At 37.0% G+C, this 18,017-nt stretch overlaps 1 protein-coding gene across 3 annotated transcripts; it reads left to right on the top strand.

Annotated features, from left to right (window-relative positions):
• Positions 1–5,008: 5,008 nt before the first annotated feature.
• On the top strand, positions 5,009–17,096 carry LOC125767442 (phospholipase B1, membrane-associated-like). Of its 3 annotated transcripts, none has more exons than XM_049434038.1 (7): positions 5,009–5,522; positions 12,948–13,279; positions 13,681–13,859; positions 15,303–15,745; positions 15,803–15,938; positions 16,007–16,083; positions 16,374–17,096. In XM_049434038.1, exons 2-7 carry the CDS (start codon positions 12,973–12,975, stop codon positions 16,516–16,518), a joined length of 1,287 nt encoding a protein of 428 aa, XP_049289995.1. In that variant the 5' UTR covers positions 5,009–5,522; positions 12,948–12,972; the 3' UTR covers positions 16,519–17,096. The 3 variants fall into 3 exon arrangements, with proteins under 3 accessions (XP_049289995.1, XP_049289997.1, XP_049289994.1); XM_049434040.1 differs by lacking the exon at positions 5,009–5,522 and adding an exon at positions 5,887–6,788 and having other exon boundaries at positions 15,821–15,938; XM_049434037.1 differs by lacking the exon at positions 5,009–5,522 and adding an exon at positions 5,887–6,788.
• Positions 17,097–18,017: the final 921 nt, after the last annotated feature.

The following is an 18,017-nucleotide window of genomic DNA, read 5'->3' as shown; positions in this document are numbered from 1 at the left end:
ACCTGAATTTTCCTTTAGACCCGTATCGAATTATTTGAATGTACATTATTTTAACCTTAACGATTAACACAATTTACCGCATACCTAATTGGTAAGAGACGGAACCATTTTCTAAATATGGAGAATCCACAAAATGTGCCACATCGCAACACCGAATATCAATTTTATGTAATCGCGTAAAACACACACATCGCTTCCATTACTTGCAGTAAATGAAACAAGGAGGTTGAAAATGCAAACCAAAATGCAGAGCACTTCGCGAGCTGTAGGAAAATGGAACAAAAAGTCGAACTTATTTTCTTTTTCATTTTTGCACGTGTCGTGTGTAGTCGGAATGTTCATATGATGCAACCGGCATGACACTGACGGGCGGAACGGTTCAAAGTTAGTACAAGATGCGGGAATGATGCACCACATTCGAATTGAAGAAAGCAGCAAAGAAAACAAATATGCGATGGAAACAAAAAACGAAAAAATTAAATCCAATTTATCCGAAACACCTTGGCGAGCCCCGATGCTACATTGGATGGAGTTGTTGCTTATGGTTGGCAAACGTAGTTTTATTTTATCTTTTTTTTAAACTACACAGTTGCGTAATTATGCATTTCGTTCCGGTTGTCGAGCTTTGCTAAAAGTATGAATAAAGGAAAATAAAAAAAAATGAAGAAAATCACACATTTATCAACTCGCGAAATGATTTTGATTTGCGCTTCTCATTTCCTTTTAGGCGTATGTATGATCATGTATAAGTGCAGCTAAAATAAGTCTCGTAATTCGTGTCGCACTACTTCACGCCTTCGCCATTTAGTCACTCATTAAGGTATACCTCAGCAGTGTAGTAGCAACAACAGTAGAAGGTTTTACGTCTTGTTGGTTTGTTGAGTGTTCCATTAGGGGAGTAAATGCTTCTTGTAGAGCTGTTCGTCAGCGATGCGGTAAATTTTTGTCGCACCACTAAAAGGGAAGCGCCACGAGTGCGCAAATTGAGTGGGTTTAATTTTCTTCTTCGTTGTTGATGGTTGATTTTGTTGAGCTGTTTAGTGAAAAAGTTTGTTGTTGACACCTGTGTGACAGGTGGGATGCATTAAATAATTTGTACTAAGAGCTGTTGCATGTTAATTCCCAAAAAGCTAGTTCGGATACTGCAGTATATTTGATGGAATTTACTATAAGTAGATGATTGTGGTTATTCTGCCATAATTTTAATAAAGCCTTAGATATGTTTTCTCCTTTTTGTGGCATATTTGTTACTTTCCTTAATTTTGTTTTCCCGTAGCATGGTAGTCAAACCTACATAGGGTCACGAAGGAGTTTTATACCGGGTCGTGTCGTGTAAGACCGGCCCCCTAACTATATATACCTCCGTCATTAGTTGCTATGTATTAATTTTAAGAATTTCTATGAGCTGCAATGATGTCATTTCTTTTTAACCTATAGTTTGAAATTTTACAGTTTTGGTATGAAATCTTTTAACCTGCCATTTTGTTTTGTTGTGTTTACAACCTGTTTCGATAATTTAAACCACAAGATAATTATTCGATTTTAAATTCGATTATTTTGACACTCAGGTTGTATATTTTAGTATGGCTCCGGTATGTTTTAGGAGAGTAAGAAATTATGAAAAAATGTTCATTACTATCACTATTTTATTTATTACTTACAATTACAATTACTGAACAGGGACTTAATATACAAATAAATAAAGACAGCGTTGAATTTGCATTTATGTTCAAATTAGTTTATTGGAATGATCTCCTACCCAGTACCATGGACAAGAAAGATCATTGGCATTGCGGAAAAGTTAAAATGAAATAGTGTTGTATTTTCAAAACATTTATCGATCAACATAGTTCTATTAAATGGAGGTGTAGGGTTTTATGATTAGCTTCCCTGCTGTATTTGCTTGCTGCTAACAAATGTTCACCATCTTTATTAAGCAAACACGCATAAACCAACTCGAAGAGAAATGGTTAACCCTTAATGGGTTTTGACTGAAGCGACATGTGATGTTTAATCAATCATATTCAATTAATAAATGCTCCACTGGCTAAAGATCGCTTTATGTCCCAAATAGTTAGGATTATCTGTATGTTACCTACGAGCTGAAGGAATTACGCAACTCAAATGCATTGCACGTAGAGTTTTCGAAATGGTGATTAATAGCTACAGGTTTGTCTGACATTGAGGAATTGGGTTATGTATACCACAGATTCTGATAATGCTACAAAAGTAAGCTATGTTGCACATCCCCTTAAAATGTTGGAAAACTTTTCTTTATGGTGCGTTTGCAGATGGAACCTTTACTTATTAATTTAAAACTGCTATTTAAACAGTTTTGCGTGAACCGAAATTACTTTAGGACTCACTAAATTTGGTTCAAATATCACGTACGCCTAATCTAAGACCATCACGGTTCTTGCGCAATACGAATAGAGGAAAGCATATGAATGTTAACTCACATTCAAGTAGTAAACAATGGGAATTAGTGCATCATTAAATCATTAGAAGCGTATTTTTGCAGTTTGATTATGGTCGCAAATGTGAGCTTGAAGTGACAACTTAAAGGCTAGGCGACCCGAAATGGTATAAATTCGGCTGACACGGCATCACATCACACTCGAAAGAAACACAGGGAAGAGAGCACTAGTTTAGGTAAAGCAAAAGTCTTTTATGAATGAAATGCGAAAGCCAAGGTGTATTGTTGTTTGGAAAGGGAAAGCGACGCTGGATGGAGAAGTGGATCTTATTGGAAGTAATGAAGATCTTTTATCGACCTAATGCTGTAATCAAATCATCTGGGGTCTTTCATACATACGTTATTTCACACTCATTATGTGTTTTGAGAGTGATCTGAAGTAGTTGTTGGTGCATGAATTAAAACGCCTTTTCATAATTATGTTTGTGTAAAACCAAACTGCTTACTGGTGTCAGTAACACACAACATTTTCATAATGCAGCAAATATTTTAATTAAGATATTATGTAGGATATTATACCGGATCTGTCAATATATATCCATCAAATAATGAGAATTTTGTTTAATCATTAAATGTGACATTATTTCTATCGTATTCCTGCCTTCTGTTAATATGTGTTAGCTACACAACATGTTATTAGTATCAATCAACTTAACAAGAGATTAAACACGTAATTTAAAGTTCTTGCTCTGTTTTCATTGAAAAGTTTGTATTTTTATTCTTCCAATTATAACTTGTCTCTTCTCATATGCCATATATCGTTTTGAAGAAAGAGCGGTTAAAGAAAGGTTAACCTCCGTTGATCACCCTAAATGCTTGTTCACTAGTGCTGTTAAGCTGAAGAGATTTTTAGCGGAAGGGTTTTTTTGTGGAATGCAAGTTAAGTTGCGTGTGTCGATTGAACTATCATTAACTACACCAAATGAAAGTGTTGATGATTCTCATTACAGTTCTTTAAACCTCTTGTCCTAAACCATGACCTACGAAAAGGAAGAGAAAAACATACTCGTATCGACACTTATGCCCGTATCCAACAGATGACCGTAACAAAGGCATGCAGAAGTAAAGTTCACCACAATGAAAGCAAATTGTCATGGTGAGGATAAGTATTTCGATACGCAGTTGGATTTACATTATTGCGTCCTGGTTTGACACTAGGATGAACTATTGTTAGTGCTATCATTAGCCTGAGCAGGTATGTGTATATGTGGTAGTAGTAGCCATAATTGTCAAAATAGTCAATCACATTCACTCTCCATGTCATCACCGTTGGCGTATAGTACTAGTGTCTACCTATATTTGGCTGCTCTACCTATATTTTTCCGTAATGGATCATTTAATTGATGAATAGTTCGGCAAAAGTTGAGCCGAAACAGGCTTTCAGTACAACACTTGTCACGGCGTTTTGGGGGTTTTGATATGTTTGTGAGCGAATGTTCGCGAAGAAAGGTTATAGTTTTGGTGAAAGGAGCAGTTCATTTGTTGCATGATGATCTCCAGCATGGATATTGAATGATGGGGTAATTTTATTTTGGCGTACAGTTTTGTTTCCTTTTTTTGGGCAGTTTTGTTAGTTGTAGTAAGCAAGGCATCAACACAAAGCATCTGGTGGGATTGTGAAAGGGATTACTTACAAAATCAATACACTGCCCTGAACTGTTCGAGACTTTGTTTAGTGGGGCCGTATAGAGCATTGATTGTGATTTGTATGAGATTGGCTATGCTACGCATAGACACATAGGGTGCAGGGTTAAAAGGGATTGAATGTAAGTGTTGTTGTAGGATGTATAGAGAATTAGTAATAACATATAATACCTAATATGTTTATACAGAAGATTTAAGTTAATCGGTTTGAATTTCCGTAAACGATTATCTGGTGTATAATACGAATGATTCATTATCCATGCCTAGAGAGCCAGGTTGTTTAAATTTGTGTTTACTTCTGCACAAGGAGTGATGTCCATATAATGCAAAAAAAAATGGTTTGTGTATATTTTTTTGTTTTTTATGTTAGTGTATTTATCACGTTTCTAATTTTGTTTAAAAGAGTTTGAATTTAAAATTTAGAGCTTGCAGTTCAACGGAACACGCACTTTGACGTAATGATAATTTTAAAAAATTAAGCAAAACAGATAGCAATACATACATAATAGTAGGTTGATTAAAATTAGTTCAAAGAAATATGTAATAAAATAGTGCAAGAAAAAGTCTTGAACAGATATTACTGGTTTTCCCATAGTGTGAATGTGGATTGCATACCCTCAAAAACATCGCACAACTGCGAACGATTACAACAGTCAGTGTTTGCTCTGTAAATAGTAAATTGTTAAGAGTCAAAACTATTGTAATGTTACCATAAATTAGCAATAGATTTCAGTTTGTAAAAATTCTCTTTTAAAAAATAGGCTGTTCTTAGAGACTGTTTTATATTTTCTTTCTGATTTAACTTGTGTGCTGCATATTGCCTACCTTAGGCGTTTAACGCAACCGTTGCTTATGCAAATGCAGCGCAAGTATATTCAGAAGAAGTGTACATTACAACGTCTTGAGAATGAAAACATATGCATTAGAATATTTAAAAAAAATGCTCAAACGTTACAATGACTTGCTAAATATTAGCCATTTCCGCCAGTCTCTACTTCTTGCACATCGTGAGGAACCGTGAACATAAAAAGCGTTCAATCTACGGGCTACTAAAACTTCTAATCAGAAACAGTAAGCTGTATCACAGCATTTAGGGCAAGGTGCCACTAATTACCGAACGGTTTTTCGGGCCATCGACCAGATTTCCATACGTCACCGTTCAGACTGAAAGTGTGCTTTTTTGTTTGAATGAAGTTAATTATAGGCAAGGTGAGAAGGTATATTTGGTCGGATAAATATCACGTCGGTCAGCAGTGTTCTAGTGTGCACCAGTGGTGAAGGATCGTAGGACGATTTTTACATTGCAACGTCAGTCAGTGTGTTCCAATGTGATAGCGTCATAGTGATCAGATTGTGCGTGCTAAACCATAATTAGTTGACATAATCTTATTATTTGAAACAGGTACGGTACGAAGCAAAATTATTGTTGAATAGTAAAAGTCCCGAAGCCGTAATAATTAATTATAAATAAATAGTAAAAGTGTCGCAGCTATATTCTTTGTTTATAATCCTCGAGTAAATATTTTTAGCTACATTGTCATCTGGTGTTGACATGCGTATAATGTGTTTTACGCATTTCGTGCTTATTCGAAGTAATGCGAACAGCAGAACTTGTAAGTAATGTGAACTAAGTACAAAAGCCGTATATAGTGACTCAGCTACGGTTTTTTAAGATTATTTTCTTTCCAAACATCTTTTCAAAATGTTGAGTTTAATGAGAAAGGCCTACTTTTGCTTGAAATAGAATTGTGAATCGATCTTAAGAACATAACATTTAGTATAAATATCTTGTAAATAATGTACATGTTTAATTATAAGTTATAAATAATTTGAATTTATGTTCAGTTGTGATTTGAGTAAAAGTAAAAGAAATGTTAAGGAATGTCATTATTTTGTTAAATGAATGTATCCTTGATCCTGAACTTAATCCTTGATCCTGAACATAAATGCGATGTACTACATGTTTCCTGCATCCTACATTATGCTCAAATAAGATCCTCTTCCAGCTATTAATCCTGCTTATGTAGTACATTGTAAACGACAAACAAGCTTTTATGTGATTTTTTCACGAACAGCGACCACCGGCTTATGGTACATAACTGCGCAAAGTGGAGTAACATCCAATGACCTGTTCTGCATGCTGAATGTCAATCTCACTAGGGAAAAGGAGGAGCCAAGGTCTTGTGACCACCCCTACCCCAATGGAAAGTGCACTGGTTGATTGAAAACTGTTCAACACGTTGCACCGGTGTTGTTAGCCCTGGTTTTGAGTTGTTGTGTTTTATTTTACTGTCATGTTTTAACTTTTTGTTGTTTTGTTTGCATATTACTAGCGAGCTTATGTTTTCTAGATATTTGGTTTTTGTATTAGGTTTGCGTGGTTGAGTATGCGAGTGGAGAAAAATGCAACAAATGCTCGTCACGCTTCATTGCCTCAGCAGCACACGCGCGAAGTAAGCACCGAAAGCCACCTTGGAAAAAAGGGAAGCTGTGGTGGGTAGAAGAGATCGATCTGGAGCTTACGACCGTTGGACGGTTGAGCTATGATCAGTAGCACTAGAAGCTTGATGCTGATCACTACCCACATAACGGATGTTTTCCATTTGCAGCGTGACCTGATGAATCAGCAGTGCTGTTTGTTAACCATTGGCCTATCCCGGGAAATATTGTAAGCAACAGTGGAATATGTTTGTTTGTTAATTGTACTCAATTTGTGTATGTTTATGTTTGTGTGTTTGTGTGTATTTTGTGGAAATACAATAGAAGGAGAGAGTGAAATATTTCACGTGAGGTGCGTGTTACAAACAATACTACAAGCATACAGTGCTATTAGCTATGTGTAAAGAACCAGACACGTGATGTATGAAGTTCAATGTGATTTGGTGTTCAAGGTCGTATTTAGCAGCTAACCTTAATGGATTTGCATTAGTGGTGTAGTTTATCAAACTATGTTCAATACCAAATAGCCGGACAACGATCGTGGTTAAAATCAATACAAAGGAAAGCGTGTCAGCGCAACGATCTTAAGCAAGTTGTTTGCTGAATTGTAGCCATTCAGGGAGAGAAAACAAATCAATCGAACCCGCTCTGCGTGAACCACCTAATGAGAGTAGAGTGTTGATCAAATTCGAGCTCATTAACGTAGAGCATACTGTGCCTCTGTGTATTTGTATGTGCGAGTTTTTTGTCAACATATACCCTCATCGAGCATTCCTGATGTGTTGGTAGTATGTGTGACACGAAAATTGAACGAATTTACTAATTTAGGGGAAGATTTATCCGATGTATGATAAACAAGGTGAATGCAAACTGCAAACAAAAAAAATCTGTTTGTTTTTATGGTCTAAAATGTTGCTGTGCATATGGTGAGAAGAGCCTTGAAAAGGGCTTTTTAGCTAAATAAATTGTGCATAGTGTTTAAACAGTATAAATCGCGGTTGATGATCTTGTAGTCAATTTCGAGACGAACACATCACTCGGATTTCCGCGTTTCTCAATCCTTCTCAAGCCGGACATGAAGGTTGCCGTTTAATAATCTTATGTCCTTCGTATTGAAACCCATCTCTGCAAGCGGTATTACAATTTTAAATTATAATAAAACCCTCGTCATTCTGCGTCACAACTCAGCCCATTTGTTAGGTCCTTCAATTTAAACCTCAATAGGATGAACAAAGGAATTTTTGTGTATTATCATTCATTCATTCATTCGATCTAACAAACAAATAGTTTTGCATCATACTAGAAAAAAACAATTGGTGCTTAATCGTTTAGTTTTTAAATATTAAAATATCCTGCTTCACTCGAGAAAATAAGCATCTCGCACGGTTTGTCTTTGTTATTGTTAAGCAGATCAATTCCTTTTGCGGCAACAAGGTTGACATTTGTCACATTGCAAATGTGAAACAATATACCTAGCTCACCTTTCTTTCCTTTTGATGTTTCAAACCACGTGCGTCTGTCCTGGAATCTATTTGCTTAGATAAATGCACGACTTTCAAGCCGACGAAGGAAGAGATTGAGAGAGTGAGAAAGAGAGAGAAAAAGAGAGAAAGAGAAAGAGAGCGAGAGACAGAGAAAAAGATAGAGAGAGAAATCGAAACATGGTGGGACAAAAATCGTTAAGTTGCCTAATGTGTGCTCCGCAACCCTGTGTCTGTTGAAGGTTCATCGCCTGTGCTTCCTAAGCCGGTCGTTGAAGTCTTTCGTTTTTGAAAAACATGACAAGAAACCTTTTTGCGCGGTAACCAACCGCAATAGCACATTCTGATTGACGTGTCGTTCCGGATGTTCAGCGCCGGCTTTGGTAAATATTTTAAAGTGGTGGAACGCATTGTGACCATCCTCCGCATTTGGCATAAGGGTAATTTCGCTTTCGTTGGTACCAGAGTACGCGTGTAGGATGCGTGAGGTGTATGTTTGCATACCATTAATGAAGTTGTTTATGCATTGCGTCGAAGGAGAATGACGCTTGGAGTTTAAACACAGGGTCCTCATACCCTGCATTGGATAATGGGGTTGAAGAGGAGCAGGAAATGAATCATTTCACTTAACCCTTATTCCGAAGCGCGTAGATCTCGCAAGCGATATATTTGCGAAACTTTGTCAGGGTTTAATGCATATTTAATAGATGGATGTTTTGGACTCGTGAAAAGATCTCAAGAATGTGCAATTGTATAATTGTGCAAACAATATTGAATATTAACGAGAGGAACGTGTTGCTACTCTTAAATGATTGAGGTTTTACCAGCATTCACTTGTACAAACATTGCCTTTGGTTTTTAGGATGATAAAGGAAAAAGTTTGCTATTGAAATTGCTTAGTGAAAACTATAATCATGGAATATTGTACTAGCTGTATTTTTTTTACATTTGTCTTGTTGAATTTTTAATCTATTAGGATTAACGCTAGGCGTATAATAAGTATAGGAGAGAGTTGCCAAGATGAGAGTTGTATGTATAACTTGCTGTATTTTCTATAAGAATGATTTCCCATTGTTGAATTTACCACTTTGTTTATAATCTTTGCAATTTCATCGGAATTTTATTGAACTGCAATTTTATTATGCGATTAATACGTTTTAAACCTACACATGCCTTTTGATTCATTGCAACAAATCACTTGCAACAATAAATTGTACTTAGAACGAATCAAATTCAATGCCAAAATACTTGTATAATAGCTTCGAAGACGCTATACAATACTGTTGATCTTTACTAGTCTATTGTATGTTAATTGTAACGTTAAAACATCCCTCAATGTAACCATTTAACCTCAAGCGAGCTTTTATCTTTCACACAATTCAGTGTCAATGTCATGATTACTTCGCTAAGCGGTAGAAAGGAGAGAAAACAAACTCCACATGTGGTAGAGAGGATTGATTCAACTACGAAATTTATCAACTCAGCGTCTCAAAGGCTAACACACGCTGGCACTAACATATTGTTTAAATTGCGTAAACGAACAACATCATAAACATCTTGCTCTGTCTGAAATGGTGAACCTCATTGTTTTCATTATGCGTAACACTCTGACACATATTGTTTTGGAGAACGGTTGGCTTATATGCATGTTGGATACATTGTACAGTCATACAGTGTGTGTGGAAAAAAATATATACATAGGATCTTTGACTACGTTGATGATATGTGTTATGCGCGCTTTGATGAACTTAGTAACAATATTTTAATGATGATTAGGAGTGATTTTGTAATTAAAATAGTTTAGTTTGATTTAAATATTAAATTAAAAAAATCAAATACTTACGATTTTTTTTTCAAATTTTGATTCCTTGAGTATACAATCAACACATAACGCATATTAAATAAATGGATGCTTCATATTTCTAGACTCCTACTCCATTCTCTAACCTTCATCTATTAATTTCATTTATTTTGTAGATAAATTTTTGCTAAAGTAAATCACGCAGTGTTAGATCTCGTGCGATTAGTTGGAATACAGGAATTCATTCAAAGGTGTATGTCTACTAAACATGCCAACAAACTGATCCAATCACACATATCAGTTTCAGAGCTAGTACTATTGTATGCAGTTATATTCAATCGTTTTAACGTGTATACAGTGTGAAGAAATAAAAAAATTAAATTTACCTGTTTTTATACGTAAACGGAACCCTCACAAATAGATAGAAGTCGGTTGTTCAAGCGAAGATTACGGATTTTTGTTCAGTTTTGAGCGTATATCAGGGAGATAGTGAGCATTCATAGGGACACAAGTTGGCTCTGAAAGGGTGTTGCAATGTTGTTGTTCACTGTTGTTGTGCAAGAATTAGTTCTTGAAAACTGTCTTTATTTGACCCTAGTCAAAGCGGGATCGATTGACGGTCGATTAGATCATGCGAATACTCTAGTAACGAGTCGCAACGGTTCTGATTTTATGCGAGAGGGTATTATGTAGCATTAACTAAGGCAAATATCAAGAAACTTTAGATACTAATTATAATCTGGGCGCTATCATAGCATGTAGAGGAAAGGGAGAAAGCAAAAGCAGTATCGAAGGGCGTCGACAATGTTGCTTAGTTGCTCATAATGCAAATATCCGCAAAAACCTCCACATGCAAGTCTGACGACTTAGACCGAGGGTAGCTAACATTGGCCAACAGGTAATACGAGAAGTAGTGTTAGACACGGACGGACAGCCCACGGTATCTTCACTGGGTCAAGGTGGTCCGATAGGGTGGTGACGGGTTTGCGGTTTTCTCAGGCATTTTCTGCTCTGGGCGCCGGTTGTAAACCACTTTCGGTTTTGTATTAAATGATAGACATCGGGATGTGGAAGCGGTTGGCACAGTGTATGGCTTTGCATGTGTAGTGCAAAATGTGTTATGCGTGACTGGGGCAGTAAGTACAGTAATGTTTTTGGAGCATAAAGCACAGAAAAACGAGTGCAGAAGCAGCAATTGAAGACATAAACGTTTATCGTGGCACAGAGTTGATATGTTGAGAAATGATGAGGACGCAGCATTTAAATTACATTTTAGTAAAGTTAATCGTAAAGAGGGTGAATAGGTTCAAGGCCGTCACTCTACATATAGCATTGACTAATGTACGGTCAATGTACTATGATTAGTATAAGCAAGACCTTCAAAGGTGGTAGCATTCTAGCGTTTCTTCATTTTGGTTAATCATTTCGATCTAGTTTGATGGAACCAACATTTTTGTACGATTACTGATACTATGAATTTATTGCGGACATGTATGTTCTAATGACTAATTTCATGCAGTTTACAGATTTTTAATTTGATTTTAATTAACTTATTCTGATGGATACAAAAACAAGAAAAAAATGTTTTTTTCTGACATGTTACATCTATCCACCGTTCATTAGTGGGTCGTTAACGATTCCCTCAACACCCTGTTGAGAAGGCAACGAAAAAAGTGGTTACTTGGGAGAGTTTTAAACCTCGCAACCGACCATAAATTTCAAAAAAAAATTCAATTCCCGTTTTCTTGTCATTTGATACATTGTTTTTTATGTTTGGTTTGTTTTGCTTGTTTTATAGGTACTTTGAACTTGAACTTGCATGCAGGGAATGCGAATACTGAACAACTCATGACTCAAAGCTGTTTTTCTTCTTGCTCATATATTTGAAGCGTGCATAGTGTGGTGAATAAAATAGGTACTTGGACAGCTTTCCGAAATTTGTTTCAACCTCTTAACTGCCACGAAGCGGATACTAAACACTTACAAATATACAAGAAAGAGTTATTTTTATGAATGAAACGAAAAGGGAGCTTAAAACAACGAAAAAACCTTTTCGGAAAAGAGAGAAAGCATTTGATTTAATCCGGGAGACCGGTTTCCTATGACTTCACCTTACCACCGGTCAGGGTGTACCATCGTTTGCGCTTACGAAAGCGGAACTATCGATCGGGACTTGGCGCTCGCTTATAATCGATTTGAAGTTGCATTGTATATTTTCCCTACATGATTCCCTTTTATTAACAAACAATGTATATAAGGTAGGCTGGAAGGTATGTGCAATATATTTATTGCACATTGGAATGAAGTAATTGCTATCTTTAATGCCTAATTCGGTCAACGTATCAAGGTCGTACAGCTTTCGGGGTGAACGCGAACGGGTGTATGCGCAGAGAATGTATAAATGGGTCGTTACAAAATAATGGTTTGTATAACGATAATCGGATAGGTCCGAGGGTGGTGTTGGTTATGGTAAGTAAGCGTAATGATTATTGAATTATGTATTTTGAAATTCTTGCGCAGATTGTTTTATATTGTGGTAGTTGAAAATGAGCTACTAAAATGTAAATCAGTGACTTTATAAATAGTAAAGCGAGCTGGCATAAAAGTACATCTGTGTTAATTTTATATAACTTTTTTAACAACAAAATCGACTTCAATTATAAACCAGAATACTTCTATGACATACACAACTTATAGTTTATAATATAGTGCAGTAATTCAGGAAATTTTTATCACTAAATCCGTTAGTACGTTGAATAAATCGTGAAGTATTTTTTATCTCAAAATTTTGATGTGATATGTGAAATCCATATTTGAATACTGGTCTCTTCTCATTGACTGTTTGTCATTTCTTTTCACGTGAATCAACGTGAAATAATTTAACGATGGAATGTTTCTCTCATGAAGTCATGGTGTGAGGGCATTCTCTTGTAGAGAAACGAATAAATGTGACAATTTTACATTTAATATCTGACGTCCGGGTTGGTTTTCTATTCTCTTCTGGAACAGGTTTAAAACCAAATCATCAGCACCATTCGTCACCAGCATCATTTGATCACCATTTGAATTTGTATTAAAGCACAATGTTCATATTTTTCACAAACAGACAAATAGGTGCACGGTGACACGAAATGATTCTCCGTTGCTATGTGGTGTGCGTGTTAGTGTTTTCCTTGTTACCGCTGACATATGGCCGAGCGCGCCGAAAGGATGCGCACGTTGACATTACCGATCAGACGACAGTGCTAGACGGCGTCGGAATGCGAGCTGTGTTTCGCTTCCTGCGCTCATGGATGTTTGACGTCGTCGGACGTACCGGACAGCGCATGAGCGGGTCTTATCTGCAGGAACAGATACCTTCTCATGTGCCATTTCCTTGCAACATTACGTTGGGCAGAAGTACTAAGGTACCAACAAGTGTACATAAACTGAGACCAGGTATTTATTCTACATTCTCACTAAAATATATCCTTCATTATGCTTGTTACATAATACTTTTGCAATTTAGTCCTTTTCTATCAAATTTCTATAAATAAACATTAAAAATAAGCTTGACATGTTAGACACTAGAAGTTTTATGGTGAAAATTTATAGTGTGAAAATTTCCAAAGTCACAGAGATGTTCAATAATATTTCCATCAACCACAATAATTAAAACCCTACGGTACTCATTTGGAGTTCAAAGTAGATTAATATTTAAGCTTTGACGATACAACCTTAATTCCATTTTTTTCAATCATCAAATTTTGTTTGAAAAAAACTGCTGTTACTCACGCAAAAAAATCGCTATATCATTCATTTTCAGAATGATTCAACATGCTGTCTGGTTTATCCCACAGGAGACATAAACGTAATTGCAGCCATGGGAGACTCGCTGACCGCTGCCACTGGTGCAGCAGCGTCCGGTTTCATTGACCTGTACCAGGAAAATCGTGGCCTATCGTGGAGCATTGGTGGTCAGTGGGATTGGCGCAATGTGACTACCCTACCCAATATATTAAAGGTGTTCAATCCGAAGGTAAGCCAGGCTGCCGTCGAAAACGGGGTCAAAACGGTTTCCACTCACGTTGCTGTGTTTTGTCGGCAAGTGTTAACGATCCTTAATTTAGCGCAAAGTAAAAATTATCTCCGGCGTATTATTTGGTTTCGATTGTACTGTTTTTCTTTTTTGAAGTGAATGTTGGGCAGTAGCAAGAAGATGAGTCAGAAGCGGACATCTGGTAGATCTAGTGTTGAAAATTTTGAAGAGGGAGCAGAGCAATTGCACATGAAGATTGTGCAAAGAGTGTGTTTCTGGTAAGCTAAGTGCTTAAATGATGAAACTCGTACGCAATCGTAATATTATTCACTTACGGGCAGAGGTTCGCGACCTTCTTACATTCAATAAAGTACGGTTTCAATAAAGTACGGTTTCGGACGACGGCTTTAGAAATTTCAAGGAAAAATCCCTTTGAATTGGATAAAAATGAAATGAGTACGAAATAATGATTATGTGTAACGGGAAAATGCCACACCATCTTGCGTCACTTCGAGGAAGTCTTGCCTCACTTCGTAATCATAAATGCAAGCTTAATTGAGGGAAAAAATTGTCTCTTATATCAGTCTCAAAAAATGGGCTACGTTTTCCTGTGGGACTGCTGGAAAAATTATGCGACCCATTATTGCGATTATTCTCTGCGGCCATCGCGATGCAGAACAATTACTTACTTCCTCTAACGAGAAGGAAGGTAATTGAATTAAAGGTTGCTAATTGAGCATGATTAGAGCATTCAAGTGAGGCTTTAGCATTGCGCAGGTCGATTCACACGCCTTTAACACTACTCTCTGTTTTGGATCGGTGCGTAACGCATCAACTTTTGGGTGTTTTTCCACTGACCCAAAAGACATTGGTGTCCCGCAAATCGTCCCGCTGACCTATGATTGAGCTGCGCTAGATGAAAGTAAACAAAAGCTCACAATGTGGTGAAATTAGATGCTTTCTTGCAGCCGGTGGCGCTGTGTAAGCTGCCGCTCCAGACAATTGTTGCATGTTATGAGTTAATCGTACGGGATGAAGGCACATGTAGCACTGACGTAATATTTCTTCCTAATGACACAGTGACCTGAAAATTTAGCCGCATGATTCTTGTTAGTTAAGCTTGCACGATGAATAAATAAACGGTGATGAAAATAACGTTTATTTTTAGTTATTATATGATGATATTTTGTAGCAACCAAAAAAAGTTTGTGGATTGTAACACGAACAAAAAAAGAGCTTGGTTTGCAGTAGTGGCGCTGAACGGTACTGTGCATTCTGCCTTGACATGGATTCTCTTATTTTTAATTCTGATAAATACCAAGCACTGAATAATTTAAATAGGAAATAATAAAAACATTCACATTTATTTGTATTTTTAAAACAGGCTAGATAAGATAGTTACAACGAAACATCTAATTTACATAATTTTCTCATCATTTTCAGCTCGTCGGGTACTCGCTCGGCGATGCATACCCGTTTCATCGGGAATCTCAATTTAATATGGCTGAGATCGGTGCCGTTTCATACGATATACCGTACATGGCGCGAGCGATGGTGCAGCGCATACGAAATGATCCGCGCGTCGATTGGAAACGCGACTGGAAGCTGGTAACGATTGCGATCGGTGGCAACGATATCTGTTCGTTTGTGTGTACCATGCGTTACCCCGAACAGCTACCAGCTAAGCATCGGTTAAGGCTCCAGCGAACACTGCGCTATCTACGTGATAACATGCCCCGCACCTTCGTCAATCTCGTTTCGATACCAAGTGTGTCAAAGGTGGTGATGCTGCAGCGAAAACCGTTCGCTTGTGAATCGCTACATCACGGCGAGTGTTCCTGCTGGATCGGGAAGCTTTACAGTCAGAGCAATACTTCTCGTGAAAGGTACGATAGTAAGTGTGTGAAGGAGTGCAAGTGGTTTTAGTAGCAACCTTTTCATAGTATTTCCCCATTTGACAGATGGGGAAGGATACAGGATGAGTATATAAAAATGGAAAAAGAGATTGCAGAATCGAAAGAGTTCCGAGGACTTGACGAGTTTGCTGTCGTCTATCAGCCATGGTCGCTGAATGTGACGGTAAGAGAAACCTGTTATAAAATAATGTTTTTGTGTTAAATTGATAATTTTGTGTTCTCCTTTACCAGATGAAGATGAATGGAAAGGATATTGACTACTCTCTTCTTTCGTATGATTGCTTTCATATGAGTCAGAAAGGAAATGCGTAAGTAAAAACAAAAACAAAAATTATTTTTTTAAGTTAGCACATTTGCGCCGCTGTTAAACATATTTTTGGGTATAATCATATTTACTTATAATTAATGTGAAACATGTGTTAACAAAAAAAATAGCAATTTGCGTGCCTAACTTTTTACTCCATCTGTAGAAGTGGCGGTTTTTTCGGATGAGTTTGCAGACTAAGTAATTGAAACAATTATGTTATATTGTCTTAATGAAATTAAATTAAATTAATTGATTACGTTGTTATTTATTATTCGTGTACTCTTCTGTCAGCTATGCCGGCACCGCACTGTGGAACAACATGCTCGAGTCTGTGGGGAAGAAAACTTCTGACTGGCGGCCCCTTTTCAAAAACTTCAAATGTCCCACCAAAGAGGCACCTTACTTAGTTACGTACGATAACAGCGGTCACAGCTAACGGAAGAACAATGTTCATTCAGCGAGAACGGGATTTGAAGAGACACATTTTTACTTTGGAACTCAAAGGAAATATTGTTATGATAATTTATACTAATTTACCGTTTGCGGTACCAAATGGTATTTGAGTGAACTGTAGGTTAGTACTGAATGTAAGATCTCACCGTAAATCGATTTCAGAGCAAATTAATAAAATAATTATTTGCAAAACGAGACTCATCAAAACATCTTCAGTGAAAGATGCATCAAGTGAAGATCTAAACGGGCCAATCAAAACGAAACCATGTCAGTAGCACACGGGACGTAGTATGGAGAAAATAGTAAGAAATAAAAATAATTTGTTCAATCAAAATGATTCGTCTCAAGTATGCTCGTGCTGTGTATGATAATTGTGATAAGTGATATGATGAAGTTTTTTCTATGTTGCCTACGAAACGAAATATGGGAATGCAGAAAAATTGCATAACGTTGTCGAGATGTTGACGTATAGATGATAATGGTGCACTAACAGGTGCGAAGCACGCAGAATGGTTTGGATCTTTCATGAGGAATGGATTTCACCCGATTTAGAAAAGAGTAAAACAAAACCTCCTCTTCATTCAATTACTTTTACGCCGTCCTCTTTGAAGTTGTTTGGGTAGCGCACGTGTCGTTTCTTTTGAATCGTTTCGTTTGCATCTATTTTCTTTTTGGTGTTTGGTAGTAGTAGTGAGATGCTGAGGTTCATTTGCGAATTTCGAATTTTGTTCATTGAGCAAGCGGCTTTGGAGGGCTTAACGGAGTGTTGCACCTTATTTGCACATTGTCTCGTCGAAAGATGTGTTGTCACCTTGGGGTGTTTGGTTTGGTTTACTGTCTCATCAATCGAATGGAAGGGTATTTCGATTGTTTTACTGTCTCTCACGCGTTTGCATATAAACATTCTCTTTACATCGTTGTTGCTTTTCGGGGAAGCAACATGGCCGAAGGCCTCATTGCAGGGATTGTGTGACATTTGCACCATGCAGACGATGTAATTAAACATTTCACATTTTGCAATCATAACTATGATGCCCCATAGCAGTGCATATGTAATAGTAAATTATAAGTTTACATATTACATATTCTCAGTGCAGGAAAGACAATATGAAGTTTAAAAAAAACTCAAATTCTTTAGTTCTTTACAAAACATTCGCACTCTTTTCGAGTAAAGCATAGGTACCCGTTGTATTTGCATTTCTACAGACAAGTAAAGCAAAAGGTACCCTGGGCGTAACATGTTTACGAGGGATCATTTTCATTAAGTACCAACCTGTGGCGATTGATCGTTTTGCACCCTTCTGTTGTGATTGTTTGTAAATATATGCAAGGTCAGCATGAAACTATTAGACATGCGAAGCTTTGCAACGAAGCGCAAAATGAGACGGCTCGTTAAGCGTGTAAATCGTGAGTTTGTTTGATTTTTAAGCTTCGCGCAATTCAAAAAAGTGTAGTAAACAAATATTTTGTTAGATGTTATGA

The sequence above is a fragment of the Anopheles funestus genome, chromosome 3RL, assembly GCF_943734845.2.
Source record: "Anopheles funestus chromosome 3RL, idAnoFuneDA-416_04, whole genome shotgun sequence".
NCBI lineage: Eukaryota > Metazoa > Arthropoda > Insecta > Diptera > Culicidae > Anopheles > Anopheles funestus.
Note: the sequence above shows the minus strand (reverse complement) of the source record. Positions and strands in the feature narration are given on the sequence as shown.

Coding starts and splice junctions, on each gene's coding strand:
- LOC125767442 (XM_049434038.1), top strand. CDS start 12,973: ATGATTCTCCGTTGCTATGTGGTGTGCGTGTTAGTGTTTTCCTTGTTA. Junction 13,860..15,302: donor TAAAGGTGTTCAATCCGAAG/GTAAGCCAGGCT, acceptor CATCATTTTCAG/CTCGTCGGGTACTCGCTCGG. Junction 15,939..16,006: donor CATGGTCGCTGAATGTGACG/GTAAGAGAAACC, acceptor CTCCTTTACCAG/ATGAAGATGAATGGAAAGGA.